Raw genomic sequence first — 16218 nt, 5'->3', positions numbered from 1 at the left:
TATCTGTCTATCATTTATCTAGCTGTTGATAGAGCAAGGAATTAGCGTATATGATCCGTAAGGTGGGTAAGCAGACTAGAAATTCTTGGATGGAGGAAGGAGGCAGTCCACAGGAAATATTTATTCTCCCTCAGGGAAACCTCAGTTCTGCTCTTAGGGCTTTCAGCTGATTGGATGAGGCTCACTCACATTATTGAAAATGATCGTTTAAAATTAACTGACTAGATGTTAACTACATCTACAAAATACCTTCACAGCAGCACCTAGATGAGTGTTTGAACAACTGGGTACTCCATCCTAACCTAGTTGACACATAAAACTCACTGTTATACTGCTTAACCCAAATTCCAAAGCCTGGGCATAGAATGTTGACATCACCAGATACAAGTCTAGGAATAAGATGTTGGATCTGAGAGGTACCAGATTTTATTTTCTCTTTTCTGTGTTGGGAACTGCTTTTTAAAATTTTAATTTATTTTTTAATGCCATTTTTGGTTACATCTTCTGATCTTTTTGTCAAGTTAAAAAAAGAGTACATAAAGTTTAATAAAACAAAATCCTTATTCTACCAAATAGAATCAACATTGCTAACAGATCACTTACAGACAAGGCTTGGTGCTTAAATGTATTTAAGAACTCCTTGTATTAGTTTCTTCACTTCCCTGGATCCATCAGGATTCTCTCAATTATACATGACAAAACAACAACAAAAACCCAAACAAAACAAACATCCCTGGCTGGTGGCGCAGTGGTTAGAGCGTTGGCCAGTGCACCAGAGGGCCTCGGGTTTGATTTCTGGTTCAGGGCATGTACCTGGGTTGCAGGTTCAATCCCCAGCCCCAGTGAGGTGCCTGCATGAGGCAACCAATTGATGTATCTCTCTCACATTGATGTTTTTTTCTCTCCCCCTCCCTCCCACTCTCAAAAAAATCAATGGAAAAAATATTCTGGAGTGAGGATTCAAACAAAACAAACAAAAAAACACAACAGTTTGAATAGGTTTGAGAGAAAAACCTCTGGAATTATTTAGCTCACATAGATCGAAACAAAGACTGATCTAATTTTCTAAGGGCTTAGAAGATGTCAGACCCAATTTCTCTCCATCTGTTTTCTGCTGTCTTTTGAAAAGAGGCCCCTCCTCAGAGTGACCTTCAAAAGTCCCAGGCTTCATAGTTTAAAGTCTAGCAGAAGGAGAGCTTTTGTCCTCCACACAGTTCTTATGAAAGCCCTGGAGTTGAGTTTAATCAAATTGACTTGGGCCAAGTGTTCATTCCTGAACCATCACTGTGACCATAGGGGACAGAACAAATTGACTGGCCATTAGTCTCATCCAAATCACGTGGATTGAGAATGTCCCAGGGGAGGTTGTAGCTATGATGGAAAATCAGGATGCTACTTACAGAAGAGAGAGTGCCGGGGTCCAACCCCAGCAGGTCCAGGGGTCCCCAAAGGTGTGGACGGAGTCGGTGAAGAAGGAATGGTCTCGATCTCCAGAGAGGTTCTGCTTCGGATCTCCAGCCAGGTTCTGTGGCCAGGTCCTGGTCAGGTTCTCTTGCCAATCTCCGCAGTCAGGTTCAGTCCAGGATCCCTGCCATGCTCTCTCGCCAGGCTCTGCCTCCAGGCTCCGAGGCCAGTCCCTGTCCAGGATCCTCCGGCATGCTCTCGCCAGCGAAGTTCTTCTGTCTCTAGAGAACGTTCTGTGTAGGTTCTGTGCCTAGGCTCTGTCTCTCTTGGTCCTGTCTTCCAAGCCCTGTGTCCTTAGTTCTGTGTTCTGAGTTCTGAGTGTTTCTGTCTTGTTACAACTGTATTTATACCAGTTGATTCAATCCTATCAATCTCTATTACAAAGGTTAGGGCGTTTCTTATCTCCATTCCAGGGAGAAAAGATTATGTAGTTTAAGCATGATTGTTCGTAGTTAAAGGGATTAATTACCCGCCTGGCACTTAGTTGAGGGGTTTTATTCCCTCCCTAACTTCAGGGGAAAATCCCTACCTGGGGATTCAACCTTTCTCGAAGAGGTGACCTTGGTTAAAACACAGCGCCAAGAAGGTGAGCAAACATATTAAGAACAGTATGCCATATATGCCAGGTCCCTTGAAACAGCAAGGATGGACCGGCTCCCGGCAAGAGAGGAATGAATGCTGGGTGGCCAAAAAGAATGCATCCCCCCTCCCCACCCCTGACACACACACACACACACACACACACACACACACACACACACACACACACACCTGTCTGCAGCTTGCCACTGTGGAAAGAACATTGGATATAGAGTCCAACAGGCTCCCATTCCCATTCTGTTCCCATTCTGGCTCAAATATTTAATAGTCAACTTGATCTATTTGAAATATCTGAGTTTCAGTTTTGTGGGTTTTTTTTCTGAATTAAAGAGTCACATTTATTGCAATCCGGGACTATGAGGGGCCATTCCCCAGATCTCATAGTAGTAAGATGGTCGCAAAACTAGACTTATATAGGCAAAGATCACAAAGGTATTGATTACATCCCAAGGTTTGGAATGAGGAACCTGGTTTGCAAAAAAAGCAGTTTACAGAAGCAGAAGCAGCCTGTTATCTAAATTATAGTTGACAGAAACACATTATGTAGAGCCCTCGGGTCTGGAATGAGGAACCTGGTCAGACTTAAGCATGTTATCTCAATTACAGTTTTTTGGAACACTGAGTCAACAGGGACACTTAACTGGAGCCCTCTGACCATGGGATAACTGTGCTGTCCTTCCCAGGTAAAGGAAAATGTGCTTTCTAAGACCAGTATGACCACAACCAATGGGATATTCACAGTACAATCAATACGGTTTTCAATCGAATGGGGTGACTTATATAATTCAGAAAATCAAAACAACTTTTCTATTATTTTAGCAAACAAATAAGTACAGAAACCAAACAGCAGGGTTAAAGTTAAACTATAGTTTCTACCTGAGATGATTGCTACCATACTTCATTCCCCACTGGTTTTATGTACCTGAGTCAAATCTTGGTGAGTTTCAGTTTTTTAATCTGTCAAAGAGAGGTGATAATATGCAGTTGTGGTGAAGATTAAGTGAAATGGCCCATGTCAAAGCACCTTAGGAAAATGCCTGGTCTGGAAAGTCTAATGTTTGCTAATTTCCTTTTTTTTATTAACTGAAGCTTCTTTGTAGCATCCAAAGGCAAATTCGCCTTTCTTGCAAGGAAAAGTTACGATAAGAATACGGAATTATTATTACACTAGCTACCCCTTACTGAGTGTTTCCTGTTACCACTTGTGCTGGTAGGCAGGACCGCCTGGTGTGGCTATGCAGACTGTGCTGCCCAGTTCCCCTAGGGCCAATCACACGGAATCTAATGAGGATGGCGCCACCTGGGGGTGGCAGTGCAGCAGTCCATGCACTAATTCATTCCTCACGCTGACACTGAAGAAGGTACTATTAACCCCATTTTACAAAGAACTTTGTAACTTGGGTTAAGGAACTTTGCCAAGGTTCTTTGAGCATCAAATGACATGAACAAATGGAAGCCACACACTTCGGGGACACTTTACCGTGGCATTTATAAAGAAATAATCTCAAAATACAGAATTACAACCTCTTTGGTTAAGTTTAGTCCCATGTATCTCTTTTGTTGTTGCAATGGTAAATGGGAGTTTTTTTAGTTTCTCTTTCTGAGAGTTCATTATTGGTATATGAAAATGCTCTGTATTTCCATTTCACGGTAACAACTTCATCAGTGGCTGCTCCTGGAAGCCCAGTGGCCGCCAGCCAGCTCCAGGCTGAATGTGTCTCTACTTCCTCCAGGGCGGCAGAAGCTGTCCCAGAGCCTCCTCTCTCCTCACTGGTGTGTTGCTGGCCCCAGGAGCCTGCACAGGTGGGCTGCATCCAGCCAGGCTCCCTCAACAGGGGGTGGCGGTCAATGCCTTATAATCCTTGGGCTGCAGCAGAATTCCTGAGGGAACCCAGGGTGTCTTTGGCAGTAGAGACGCTGGGGGACATCCAAGAGGGGAGGAAATGCCAGAGGGGTGTCTTTTCTTGAGGCCGCTGGCTTCTCCAGCAAGGAGTCCTTCTCCTTGCCGGGGAGGGGTGGTGGTACCTGGGGGCAGGTGTACAGGCCCAGCTGCTTTATCTACAGAAGGTCCATTGGCTCTCCCTCAGCCCCGTGATTGGCTCTTCTCCACAGCACATGTGGCCCAAGCCTGTGTCCTCATTCCCTCCTCTGGATAATAGGCATCAGTTGCCTTTTCTCTGAGTGAGATGTAGGGGCATGGGGTGGGGAGGAGAGGGGGTTAGTTCTATCTGCCCCTTTAAGAGAAGCCCCCAACTGCAGCTCAGTGAGGGCCAGTGTTTCCCCCTAGGTTGCTTAGCACACTGAGCTGAGATGGAGCCATACCCCAGTGTTGTAAAACCTTTCCCCTGACCGCTCTCCCCATCTGAGTGTGCTGTCCCCACTCTGGGACTGGTCGAAGGGCCTAGTGAAACTGGGGTGTAGAGGAGATTCCGCCCAGGGTTCCCTGTCCTCCCCTCCACCACACGTTGGTGGTATCTCTCCAAACTCCAGACCTGTCAGCCGTTCGCTGTCTTAGAGTCTGGACACCTGGTGAAGTCACACTTGGCAGCCTGGTGCCCCAGGTGCTGGGGCCGGGACTGGCCAAACTGTCCTGCTGGGACCCCCTCCATTCTTTGCACAATTCTTCTGCACCCGTGCAGTTCCCAGAATTTGCTAACCTTTTCCTGGCCCTCCCCTCCCCCCCCCCGCACCGTCCCAATCCATATCTTGTACACCTCTGAAGGCCCCCGATGCCCTCTCTATTACACCTCTCTCCTCCTCACCCTTGACCAGTACTGTGCCCCAGGACTGGTGCACGGGGCTCACTGAGCGCTGCTGGTGACAAGGTGCCACTGCACTACACAGAGCAAAGGGCCAGGGTAGGGACGCTTCTGGGAAGGGTGCAAGGGCATTCCAGGTGCAGTGTTCACCTGTGCAAAGGGAGGTAGGGAAGTCACAGGAAATGTCCTGAGCTCATTTCCTCCCTGGGGTTTAATTACTGGACGTGTATATAGCTCCCGGGAGCAAGGGGAACTCTTAGTGCACGTGACTGAGAAACGTAGGCGGAAAGGAGGGTGATCACTTCTGCTTTTGAATAAGCAAAGAAAGCAGAGAGTGATTTCTGAGGTTTCCCCCCTATAGTTTTGCTTTTATAAGGTGAGAAATTTTAGTCTGTCTCCTGCTTTCAAAAGAACAAGAAATTCCTAATGTAGTGGCCCTGGGAAATAAAGGGGCAGCTGTGGGACCTTCGCCCCCTGGGGGTGTGGGGCGAGAAGATCTCAGGACACAGCAGGAAGCTACCGGACAGAAGCTGGGGCCATCGTGATTCCTCTCACCTTCTGCCTAATCGCCACAGCACGTAAGGCTTCTGAACACTTCATCGTGCCTGACGCTGGGCAGGAGCTCCAGTGCATGGTCTCACTTCACCTTCCCACCCAGGAGGTGGTGCAGGTGAGCAAATGCAGACCAGCCGTGAAACGACCAGTCTAGCCCACACAGCCAGGCACCAGGGAGTTGGGGTCCTGAGTCCTGTCCACTCCACTCCACTCCACTCCACTCCACTCCACTCCACTCCACTCCACTCCACTCCACTCCACTCCACTCCAGCTCTGGCCCGACTATAGTTCATTTTCTTTGTTCCTTTGTCCCACTTAGTTAGCTTCCACCTGGATTCTGCCAACAGCCACCTATCAGGTTGCCAGTTCCTGTTCACCCTGAGGTGTGGCCACCGACATGATCTTTATAAAGTCCCACCCTGGCCTCCATGAGTTTGCACCCAGGGCCCACCCCGCCTGGCTTAGTCTGCTGTTACAGCCACCTACCTTCAGACTGCCCACCCAAAGCTTCTCTCGTACCTGCACAGCAGGCCTCTTCCTGGCCAGGGCCTTTGCACAGGCTGCCCCTGCACCTGGAATGCCCTTACTCTTATTTGTTCACCTGGCAAACCCAAGCCGTTGGTCACTTGCTTGTGAGAGGAGCCCAACAAGACTCCCTAAAGCCACGGCCTCCCTCCTGGATCCTCAGCTGTTTGGGCCACTTTGCTGGTACCAGAGAACCATCTAACTTGTGCGATGACTCGTGTTTAGGTGTCACCACACTTCTTTGACTCCTGCGGAACACATGCAAGGCTTCACCTTAAAGGAGAATGGAGGTCACCCTGCAGGCAGGAGCCTTTCCTTGGTGCTGCCCACCCCCTCCTGGGATGTCACAGAGGTCTCTGAGAGGGTCACTGATTAAGCACCTGCATTTACACTTGTTGTTATCTGTGGTGGCGCCCAAACTTCGGTGCCACATGAAGTTCTGCACAGGTGAATCATGGGTGGTCTTAGACATTAGGCAGAAAAATGGTTTTCCCCAAATGAACATCCTAATCCATGGAACTTGTAATATACAGTCCATATCCGCAGGTTCCACATTCATGGAGTCAACCAACCGCGGATCAATATTCAGGGGGAAAAAATGTTACGTTGTTACTGATGTGTACTATGTAGTTAGGCCTATGATGGTTGTGTCTGTACTGAACAGGTACAGACTTTTTTCTTGTCATTATTCCCTAAACAATACAGCATAACAACTATTACATAGCATTTATGTTGTATTAGGTAATATATGTAACCTGGAGATGATTTCAAAGTAAACAAGAGCCTGTCCATAGGTTATATGCAGATACTATCTATTTTAATAAGGGACTTGAGCATCAGCAGAGTTTGGTCTGGGGGCAGTACTGGAACCAATCACTGTGACAGAGGGAAATTAGGTTACTGGTCAGCCTACCTTAAGATGGGAAAGCTACCCTGAATATCTGAGTGGGCTCAGTGTAATTACAGGCTCCTTAAAAGTGGGAGAGGAGCCCTAGCTGGCTTGGCTCAGTGGATAGAGCGTCAGCCTGCGGACTGAAAGGTCTCAGGTTCGATTCCGGCCAAGGGCACATGCCTGGGTTGCAGGCTTGATCCCCAGTGGGGGGCATGCAGGAGGCAACCAATCAATGATTCTCTCTCATCATTGATGTTTCTAACTCTCCTCCCTTCCTCTCTGAAATCAATAAAAATATATTTTTTTTAAAAAGTGGGAGAGGAGCCGGTTTTTCTCAGTGGTTAGAGCATCAGCCTGTGGACTGAAGGGTCGTGGGTTTTTTTTTTTTTTTTAAATATATTTTATTGACCCTTTACAGAGAGGAAGGGAGAGGGACAGAGAGTCAGAATCGATGAGAGAGAAACATCGATCAGCTGCCTCCCGCACACCCCCCACTGGGGATGTGCCCGCAACCAAGGCACATGCCCTTGACCGGAATCGAACCCGGGACCCCCCAGTCCGCAGGCCGACGCTCTATCCACTGAGCCAAACCGGTTAGGGCGGGTCGTGGGTTTGATTCTGGTCAAGGATACATACCTCGTACTTCAGTCAGGCACTTGCAGGAGGCAACCAATTGATGCGTCTCTTTCTCATTGATGTTACTTTCTCTGTCTCTCCCCCTCCCTTTCACTCTCTCTAAAAAAAAATAAAATAAAAAAATCAATGGCCCTAACTGGTTTGGCTCAGTGGATAGAGCGTCGGCCTTCGGACTGAAAGGTCCCAGGTTCGATTCCAGTCAAGGGCATGTACCTTGGTTGCGGGCAACATCCCCAGTAGGGGGTGTGCAAGAGGCAGCTGATTGATGTTTCTCTCCCATCGATGTTTCTAACTCTCTATTCCTTTCCCTTCCTCTCTGTAAAAAAATCAATAAAATATATTTTTAAAAAAAGAAATTATGCTACATCTATGGCTGCTTTAGATATAGTGTTGAATGAGAGAAGAATGGATTAGAACCATGTTATATATGTAAAAATAAAAGAACATGCATATATATTCCTTTGTAATGTATCTATTCCCTTAGCTCAGTATTTTTCTTCAAGAAAATCTGGTAGAATACACCAGGAGTTGGCAAACGTTTCCTGTGAAGGGCAGGGGAGTAAATATTCTAGGCTTTGTGGGCCAGAGGTCTCTACTGCAGCCCCTCAGCTCCGCTGTTGCTGCATGGAAGCCCCACAGACAATCCAGAAGTGAAGAGCACCACTGTGTGCCGATAAAACATTATTTACAAAAACAGCTGGTGGGTGGGATTTGTAGTAAACAAAAATGTTGAAGTTTGGAGAGAAAAATACCTAAGAGATAGTTAAGAAGGGACTCAGCACTATAAACCCTTGGCACTTGCCAGGCATGCAGGGCTTCCCTCACTGAAATGAACTAAATCACCTTCTCAGGAGACATCCACGGCCCAGACTGCTTGAGTCCTCCCCTTCGGCAGGAGTATCAAGGTCATCCCAAGAGAAAGTGGCTGTGGTGGGGGAAGGTTGGAGTATCAATTAGGAAGGCTTGGGCTGCACATAAAATTTATTGCCACAATTAGCATCTGACAAGAAGTCCCATGGCTGGTTCACTCGGTGGCTGTGCCACAAATCTTGGGTCTTTTCCTTCCGTGGGGCAACTGCAGCATTTTCTCTCCAGTCTGTCCTCACTGCAAGACAGTGACTGCAGTCCCAGGGGCTCGCAGACTTGAAAAGACAGCAGAAGAAGAGCCCATCTCTCCCTCTACAGCTTTTTAAAAGAGAAAACCTTTCCCAAAGCCCCTCTGTGGGTACTCCTCTGTGTCTCTTTGGCTGGGATTGTGCCACATGGCTGTGATAAACTAACCCTGGGCAAGGACATGGGATGGCTACGACTGGTTCATTCGAGGCAGGATCTACCAATGAGCTGGGGCAGGGTCCAAGTCGCTGTATACAAGAAGAATAGGGCAATGACTATAGGGGCACACTCAGCTGGGTTTGCTAGAGGTGGCAAATAAGTGGGGTGACTTGACTCTACACCCCAGTACCTCTTTTCTCTTGGCAACCCCTAGACAGGCCCAGGATGAACAACTGGAGCCATTCGGGTAGTAGCTCTCTTTAAGAAACGCTTTCAGGTGAAGGGGGTGGACCCCTTGAAAGATTTTGGTTTTGGCTGAGCGGCCATTCTCTTATGGTTAAACTCATGGCATCTCCCTGGCTCTGAACTGGCCAGCAAACTGTTGACACCCTCCATTTCTGACTGCACTGGACTCTCCTGGTTCCTGCTGCTACTGGGCTAAGTCAGCTTCTGTGACCTGAGCTCCTACAGGGCCTCCTGCCCATCTGCCCCTGTTTGCTCTCACCTTACTCATCTACATGGGGCTGGAGAAGGATGTTCTTAAAGGGGTTCCTTGCCTGAAGCCGTGCTGCTGAGGCATACAGGCCAGATCGTTGGTATGGCATCTGAGGGCTTCTGTGATTGGCCTCATCTCCTTCGCTTGCCATCCTCCTGTGCTTCAACCGTCCCGCAGATGGGCCCACCTCCTGGCCCTCATCTGCCTCAGACATCCTGGCCTCTGGCCTTGCTCCTAATGCTCTGCTGGCTGGCCGTACCCCACTCTGGGGATGCTCAGCACGTCCTGGGCACAGGAACCCCTTCTTCAAATGAAACTGACATGGATTTGCGATATGAAAAACAAGATGACGGTGATCGTTTATTGCTAAAATTTTGCAAGTTCAAATTCAAAGCATTTGCTCATTATAAAGTCAATCAGAGAGAACAATGATGCTTTCTTTAAGAACACACACTGAACGGGGGTGTGCTTGACAGCTGCAGTCTTCTCTCAGCCTCAGCATCCAGATCACTTCCCTTTTAGGTCCCATTGCTCAGTGTCAAACAATTCTGCTTCATAAAGAGAAGAACTAGCAAACAGCCAACATTTTCTAGGAGCCCTCCATGTGCTATTGGGATAGCATTCAGTTAAAGTGAAAAAGGATCGATAGGAAAATGTTGTTTCAAAGATGAATCTCTACCAATATATAACAACAGGAGGGCAGAAGTGTCTAGTTTTGAATTACAAATGTGAAAGTCAGTCAAGAAACACCAGGGTTTAAGAAAACGCGAAAGCAAACCACTGTTTGTTTCAGCATGCCATATGGAGGAGCCAAAAGGCTGGGTCTGGGAAATTAAGAGCTATCTCAAGCCACATCCACATCTCTCCCTAGAATCCCAAGGGATTGCACTCAAGCACTGGGTTGTTCTGGGCACCATGCTTTGGGAAATGCTGAGTGCAACAGTAATGATAATAATAATGGCAGCTAATAAATGTTTTAGTATCTTACACACACTTCGGTCAGTGTTTTCTCACTCAATCCTCACACCAACCCTATAAGGCATTTTTCTTCCCATTCTGTATATGAGGAAAATAAGGCATTATTAGAAAAGTTATATTGCCCCAGATCACACAGCTAGCTAAGTAGCAGAGTTGGGACTAAAGCTTAGATCTGAAACCCAATGCATTTAGAAATGTGTCATGACACGCTAGCAAGACCTCCTTGATCCAGGGAGATGTGACAGCTTCTATGTTTAAATAGGAGCAGGTGCAGGGGTCCCATTAAGAGGAGCTTAGGCAAACAGCGACCTGTGGGGGCGCTCCTCAACCATGAACACCACCAGGCAGTACAGCCCTCTGGGAAGAACTGCTCTGCCTTTTCGGAAAGAAAAAGAATCCACGGATTAGAAGACCCTCCAACAGGGAGAAGAATGAACTCATTTAACTCAGATTCCTGGAAATGCTCAGAGACCGAGCCCTCAGACTGAGAATTGCTACTCTGTGTGGGTCACCCAAAGACCTCTATGTGCCAGGCACTGCAGTGGGCACTTGGGTACAACTGCAGAGAGACAGACATGGCTCCTGCCCTGTCTAGCCTACTAGGGGACAACCTACCTTGGGTCTAACTGGGCCCCCCTTCATGGTGGCAGAAGTAGGCTTCCAACTGGCTCATATCCTTGGACCCATCTCTCCTGCCTGGTTTAACAGCTAGAACCTGGGGACATGGGATAGAGGTCACAAAAGTCACACAACTCTATACCAGAGAAGAGCTATACTCATCTAAGAAGGTCTGCCTGTGGCAAAGTTCTAGGGAATCTACTAACCACTCCTACTTAAGAGAGCCTGTGTAAGGTGAAACTCTGGAGAAGGTGTCAAAGATCAGGGATCAAAATGCATTCTTTGAATCTATTGTGCTTCCAGAAGTATAGAAGGTAAATCAAATAGATGGATTTCCTTGGTGTTGTTTAAATGTCATCCCTAAGATGTGTTTCGGGAGTGGCTATGTTCTAACTATGCTCAACTATAGGCTGAAGCAGGAGGTTCCATCCTCCCCCTTCAACCTTGGGGACGATAGTGCAAAGACTGGGCCCAAGAGGGCAGCCGGCTGCCAAAGGGGTACGCTTCCTCTTTTTACTCCAGAGACTGGTCAGTGCCTGGGTTGGGTGGTGTAGGCCAATTGTGTTCAGCCAGGACCAGTCTGTGGAAGGCCTTGTGTGTCTGAGAACTAGTCAAGGGCAGCTTGGGTAGGTCCAATCTAGGAACCTCTGTACCAACCCAAGAGTGGACCATGGCTACAGAACCCCGTATCTCCTTCACTGGCACAGACCCAGCCCAGGGTGGAATTCCTCTGCTCACTGTGGTTGACTTGAGTGCCTGGGCTCTTAGGAACTTGTAGTCAGTCCACTGCTAGCCCTTTTTTGGACAATGTTTCTGTAGCAGAAGAGTATATTCTGCACGAGAATAGACAGTCTTTATAAGACTGAAGCCAGAACAGAGTACAAAGATATGTCTTCCTTCACACCACTATTTTGAGATCATTTCCCTGCTTAGAGACTAGCTCCAAAGTCCTTGGTCTTCCAAATATTGGTCATTTAAACTATAACCTACCTTTCTAGCCTTTATAGCAAAGGCAGTGGTCCAGGCAACCTGGACCACCTTTGGCTTTTACTCAGCTATCTGTGATCTCACTATCAATTGCACACATGGGACAGCTTCCTCCTCATCCTCCAAGGCTCTGATGAAGGCCTGCACCTTGGCAATGCTGTCCTTGAGTCCCCAGCAGAGTGGGATTCCTCCACCCCCTGCACTTCTGTGGCACTCACCCTGTACTCCTCTTGTGACATCACCACATTCAGTCTTTGTAATGTCTTGTCCACCCTAACCAAGTGGGGTCCCTGAGGGTGGACTCTGCACACCCCCCCTCACAGTGTCCAGCACAAACTGCTTTGCACATGGGCCACTATGCATGCAAAGCACATGTATGGATGCCCATGAGCTCTCTCCATTCCTAACGTCTCCTTTGCAGACACAACAGAAGGTTCTATAGCAATGCTGACCTCAGTGCTCCTTGCCTTCTTCCACTAAATCTGAAGGCGGGGGGATGAGGTCTCGAGGATTCATTCTGGCCACCAGGCAGACATCATAGTTGTCATGCATGAGGACATTGACGGCTACAACATTCCACTGATTTTCCCATGGGTCCAACTCCAATATTTCTTTGGAGATAATCTCATGGCGATCTGAAAAACAGCGAAGTGGGAAGATAAAATATTATATGGGTATTAAATTCAGAGTTCATAATCACTGTATTAAATAACTTTCTCTAAAAGACCAAAAATTAGCAAAAAAACAATCAAGGTACATATGAAAGACACAGTTTTCCTGACATTTAAGAAACTATGAAAAGCCAAGTTACAACTGACATTAAAAATTTATTCAAGATGCACTGATTGTCTAAAGTTGAAAGGATGTTCCACTGTTATGTTAATGATTTATTGATGCTGTGGGCAAGAGATGAAACTGTTCTATTTCTACACCTGTGAAAGGAGGTATAGCTGGAGTCATATGACCTGTGTGAGTCATTGACCTCCTTGAGCTTATGTTTTCTTTCTTTTTTAAAATAAAATATTTTTATTGATTTCAGAGATGAAAGGGGAAAGAGAGAGAGAGAGAAAGAGAGAGAGAGAGAGAGAGAGAGAGAGAGAGAGAGAGAGAGAGAGAGAAATATCAATGATGAGAATCATTGATCAGCTGCCTCCTGCACACCCCCTCTGGGGATCGAGCCCACAATCCGGGCATGTGCCCTTGACTGGAATTGAACCTGGGACCCTTCAGTCTGCAGGCCAATGCTCTATCCACTGAGCCAAACCAGCCAGGGCGAGCTTAAGTTTTCTTAAATGCAGACAGAGATGCTAATACACAGCCAGGGTCCTTGCTGGAAAAATGGCATATTCTAGCTGGCTAATTTGAAAAGTTTAGCAAAGGGATAGTTGGAAAGGTGTGGGCAGAGTTTAGGAAGACCCATAGACATGGCACAGCACCCCAGGACTAAGAACAGCAAGGACCATGGCCACCTGGAAGGCATTAGGGGAGAATGGGTACTGGAACTTGCAGAGGGCAGCTGTCTGGAGAGTGCTGCCTGGCAGAAGCAGATTTAGAGAGGGGAAGACAGGTGCAGCCATCCTCTGCAGCCCTGCAGGGAGGGGGCAGGGAGGATAAATAAACTGACTCTCCTTTCACTCAACAACATCTGCTCTGGGCTCCAATTGGCTGAGCCTAACCAGAAGCCAGAGGGGAAAGGAGCCGTGAATGGAACCCATACAGGTTAGCTGTGAAAGACAGACGGCAGGATAGAGAAGGGACAGGGTGAGTCTGCAGGGGCAAATGAAAGAGTTCCAGCCCAGCTGTCTTTTTCACAATTGTGTTATGATTAGAGGAGATAATATATAAAAAAGTGTCCAGTCCTGGCATATAAAAATCAATGGCTTATGTGTGCTTGTAAAGGATGTGTATTTTGCAATTGTTGGGTGTAGTATTCCATATGTGTTAATTAGGTCATGTTATTTTACTCTTCTACACATTCACTGATTTTTGTGGGCTGGTTCTGTCAGTTACTGAGAGAGCTGTGTTACAAACATCCCAGTAAGATTATGGATTTGTCTTTTTCTCCTATCAAATCTTTAAAAATATTTTTTTTATTGATTTCAGAGAGGAAGGGAGAGGGCGACAGAGATAGAAATATCAATGGTGAGAATCATTGATTGGCTGCCTCTTGCACGCGCCATAATGGGGATGGAGCTTGCAACTCAGGCATGTGCCCTTGACCGGAATCGAACCTGGGACCCTTCAGTCCACAGACTGACGCTCTATCCATTGAGCAAAACTGGCTAAGGCTCTTCTATCAATTTTTAGTGTATACATTTTGAGTCTGTTATTAGGTAAATATAAATTGTTATAATTTATAAATTTATCAGGTATACAAGATGGCAGCAGAGTAAGTGTAAGTTACAACCACCTCCTCCCAAAACCTAACTGGAATTACACTAAATTATAGAACAACCAACTTGAAGACTAGCTGAACTAAGTCTCATAACCAAGGATTTACAGAAGAAGCCAAATCGGGGCTGATAGGAAGGGCAGAGATGCGAAAAGGGCTGGCCCCCCTCACAAGTACGGTAGCTGAGAATCCAGAGGGATAGCTCAGCTGCAAAGGTCCCCCCTGAGCCCACACCGGTTCCCATGCCAGGAGCACCAGAGCTGGGAAGAAGAGCCCACATAACACCTGGCTGTGAACATCAGTGGGGATTCTGCCCGCCAGAGAGAGACCCAAGTCTGCTAGAAACCCAGCCACCCTCTTAAAGGTCCAGCACACAAAATCTCATTTGCAGTCACTCACCCTTGCCTCCAAGAGAGGGAGGGTGGCTCAGAGTGGACTGCTGTCATGCAAGGAGAGATTGGATTGTGTGGCTCTGGGGAGAGAGCAGAAGGGACAGCCACCAGGCTCCCTGTACTGAGCCCCTCTCTCACACTGCCCACAGACTCCATTTTTCCTGAGTCCAGCACTCCCTCCATAGGCATCAGATGAAGGAAGTGCACTAACCTCACCCTCCTGACTCCCTGTCATCCTGCTCTGCTGAGCTCACACTCTGCAGAGGAGTCAACTGGCTATGGCCAGCCTGAGTCCATGATGCAGACTATCTAGGAAAGTTCTTGAAAAGGTCCAGGCAGAATTGGGGAGAGACTGAGTTATGTAGCTTTAGGGAGAGAGCCATTTCCCCCTCACATGCTCTCCCTTCACACAGCCAAATCTTGGTCTGTTAGAACATGATGAACTTTGCTGACCTCATCCTGATGACTCCTTGAGACCTGTCCCACCATAAAGGTCACCAGGCACCTGGCAGGTGGCAGCTGGCATTGGTGTCCCTAGGATTTTTGCTGAGTGGCCTCAGACCCAGCACCGGCATTGAGTTTGAGTCTATCAATCTGGTGAACACCACTTGCCACTACCTGTTGACTCACTGAGAACCAATCTCAAACAATGCATGTGCTACCCCAGTGGTCGGCAAACTGTAGCCCCTTGAGTGTGGCTCTTCCACAAAATACCACAGGCGGGTGCACACATACAGTGCGATTGAAACTTCGTGGCCACACTCAAGGGGCCAAAGAGCCGCGGTTTGCTGACCACGGTGCTACCCAAAGCTCTGCCAAAAGCTCTAACTGGCAGCTGGCAGGCAAAAGCAGATCTGGGGATCTGGGGGTGCCCTGGGCCTTTTGCTGACGGGCCTCCAGGCTTGGAGCTGGTGGAAGCCAGACTTATTACACAGGTTGGCTTCTCCCCCACACACCCAGGCACAGCAGAGACAGCCACAAACTGACCACATTGTAGCTCCAAACAGCTAGCCCAGCGCCTGTTACAGGCAGTGCCTGACATTAGCCAAACAAGTACTGGTGAGGTTGTGGAGAAAAGGCAATCCTGATACCCTGTTGGTGGGAATGCAGACTGGTGCAACCTCTGTGCAAAACAGTATGGAGTTTCCTCATCAAATGAAAAATGGAACTGCCTTTTGACCCAATGATCCCACTTATGGGACTATATCCTAAGAATCCCAAAACACCAATCAGAAAGAATATATGCACTTCTATGTTCATAGCAGTGTTATTTATAATAGCCAAGATCTGGAAACAGCCCAAGTGCCCATCAATACATGAGTGGAAAAAAAAAAAAAGCTGTAGAACATTTACACAATGGAATACTACATGGCTGTAAAAAAGATGGAACTCTGCCCTAACCAGTTTGGCTCAGTGGATAGAGTGTCAGCCTGTGGACTCAAGGGTACCAGTTTTGATTCCGGTCAAGGGCATGTACCTTGGTTGCGGGCACATCCCCAGTAGGGAGTGTGCAGGTGGCAGCTGATCGATGTTTCTCTCTCATCGATGTTTCTAACTCTCTATCCCTCTCCCTTCCTCTCTGTAAAAAAAATCAATAAAATATATTTTTTTAAAAAAGGTGGAACTCTTACCCTTTGCGACATAATGGATGG

General features: G+C 47.4%; 1 protein-coding gene across 2 annotated transcripts in view; it reads right to left on the bottom strand.

The window, feature by feature from the left end:
* Positions 1-9525: 9525 nt before the first annotated feature.
* Positions 9526-16218, bottom strand: part of KBTBD12 (kelch repeat and BTB domain containing 12) — a 28937-nt gene continuing 22244 nt past the window's right edge. Inside the window, exons 6-7 of one of the 2 annotated variants that reach the window (XM_059706784.1) lie at positions 12235-12417; positions 9526-10892 (exon numbers count right to left, since the gene is read on the bottom strand). In XM_059706784.1, coding sequence (XP_059562767.1) covers positions 12236-12417 — 182 coding nt within the window. In that variant the 3' untranslated portion in view covers positions 9526-10892; position 12235. Of the gene's footprint in view, positions 12418-16218 lie in introns of both variants that reach the window. The other variant, XM_059706783.1, reaches the window with a different exon arrangement.

This window comes from Myotis daubentonii, chromosome 8 (assembly GCF_963259705.1).
Source record: "Myotis daubentonii chromosome 8, mMyoDau2.1, whole genome shotgun sequence".
Taxonomy (NCBI): domain Eukaryota; kingdom Metazoa; phylum Chordata; class Mammalia; order Chiroptera; family Vespertilionidae; genus Myotis; species Myotis daubentonii.
The sequence above is the reverse complement of the archived record's forward strand: the minus strand, read 5'-3'. Positions and strand labels throughout refer to the sequence as shown.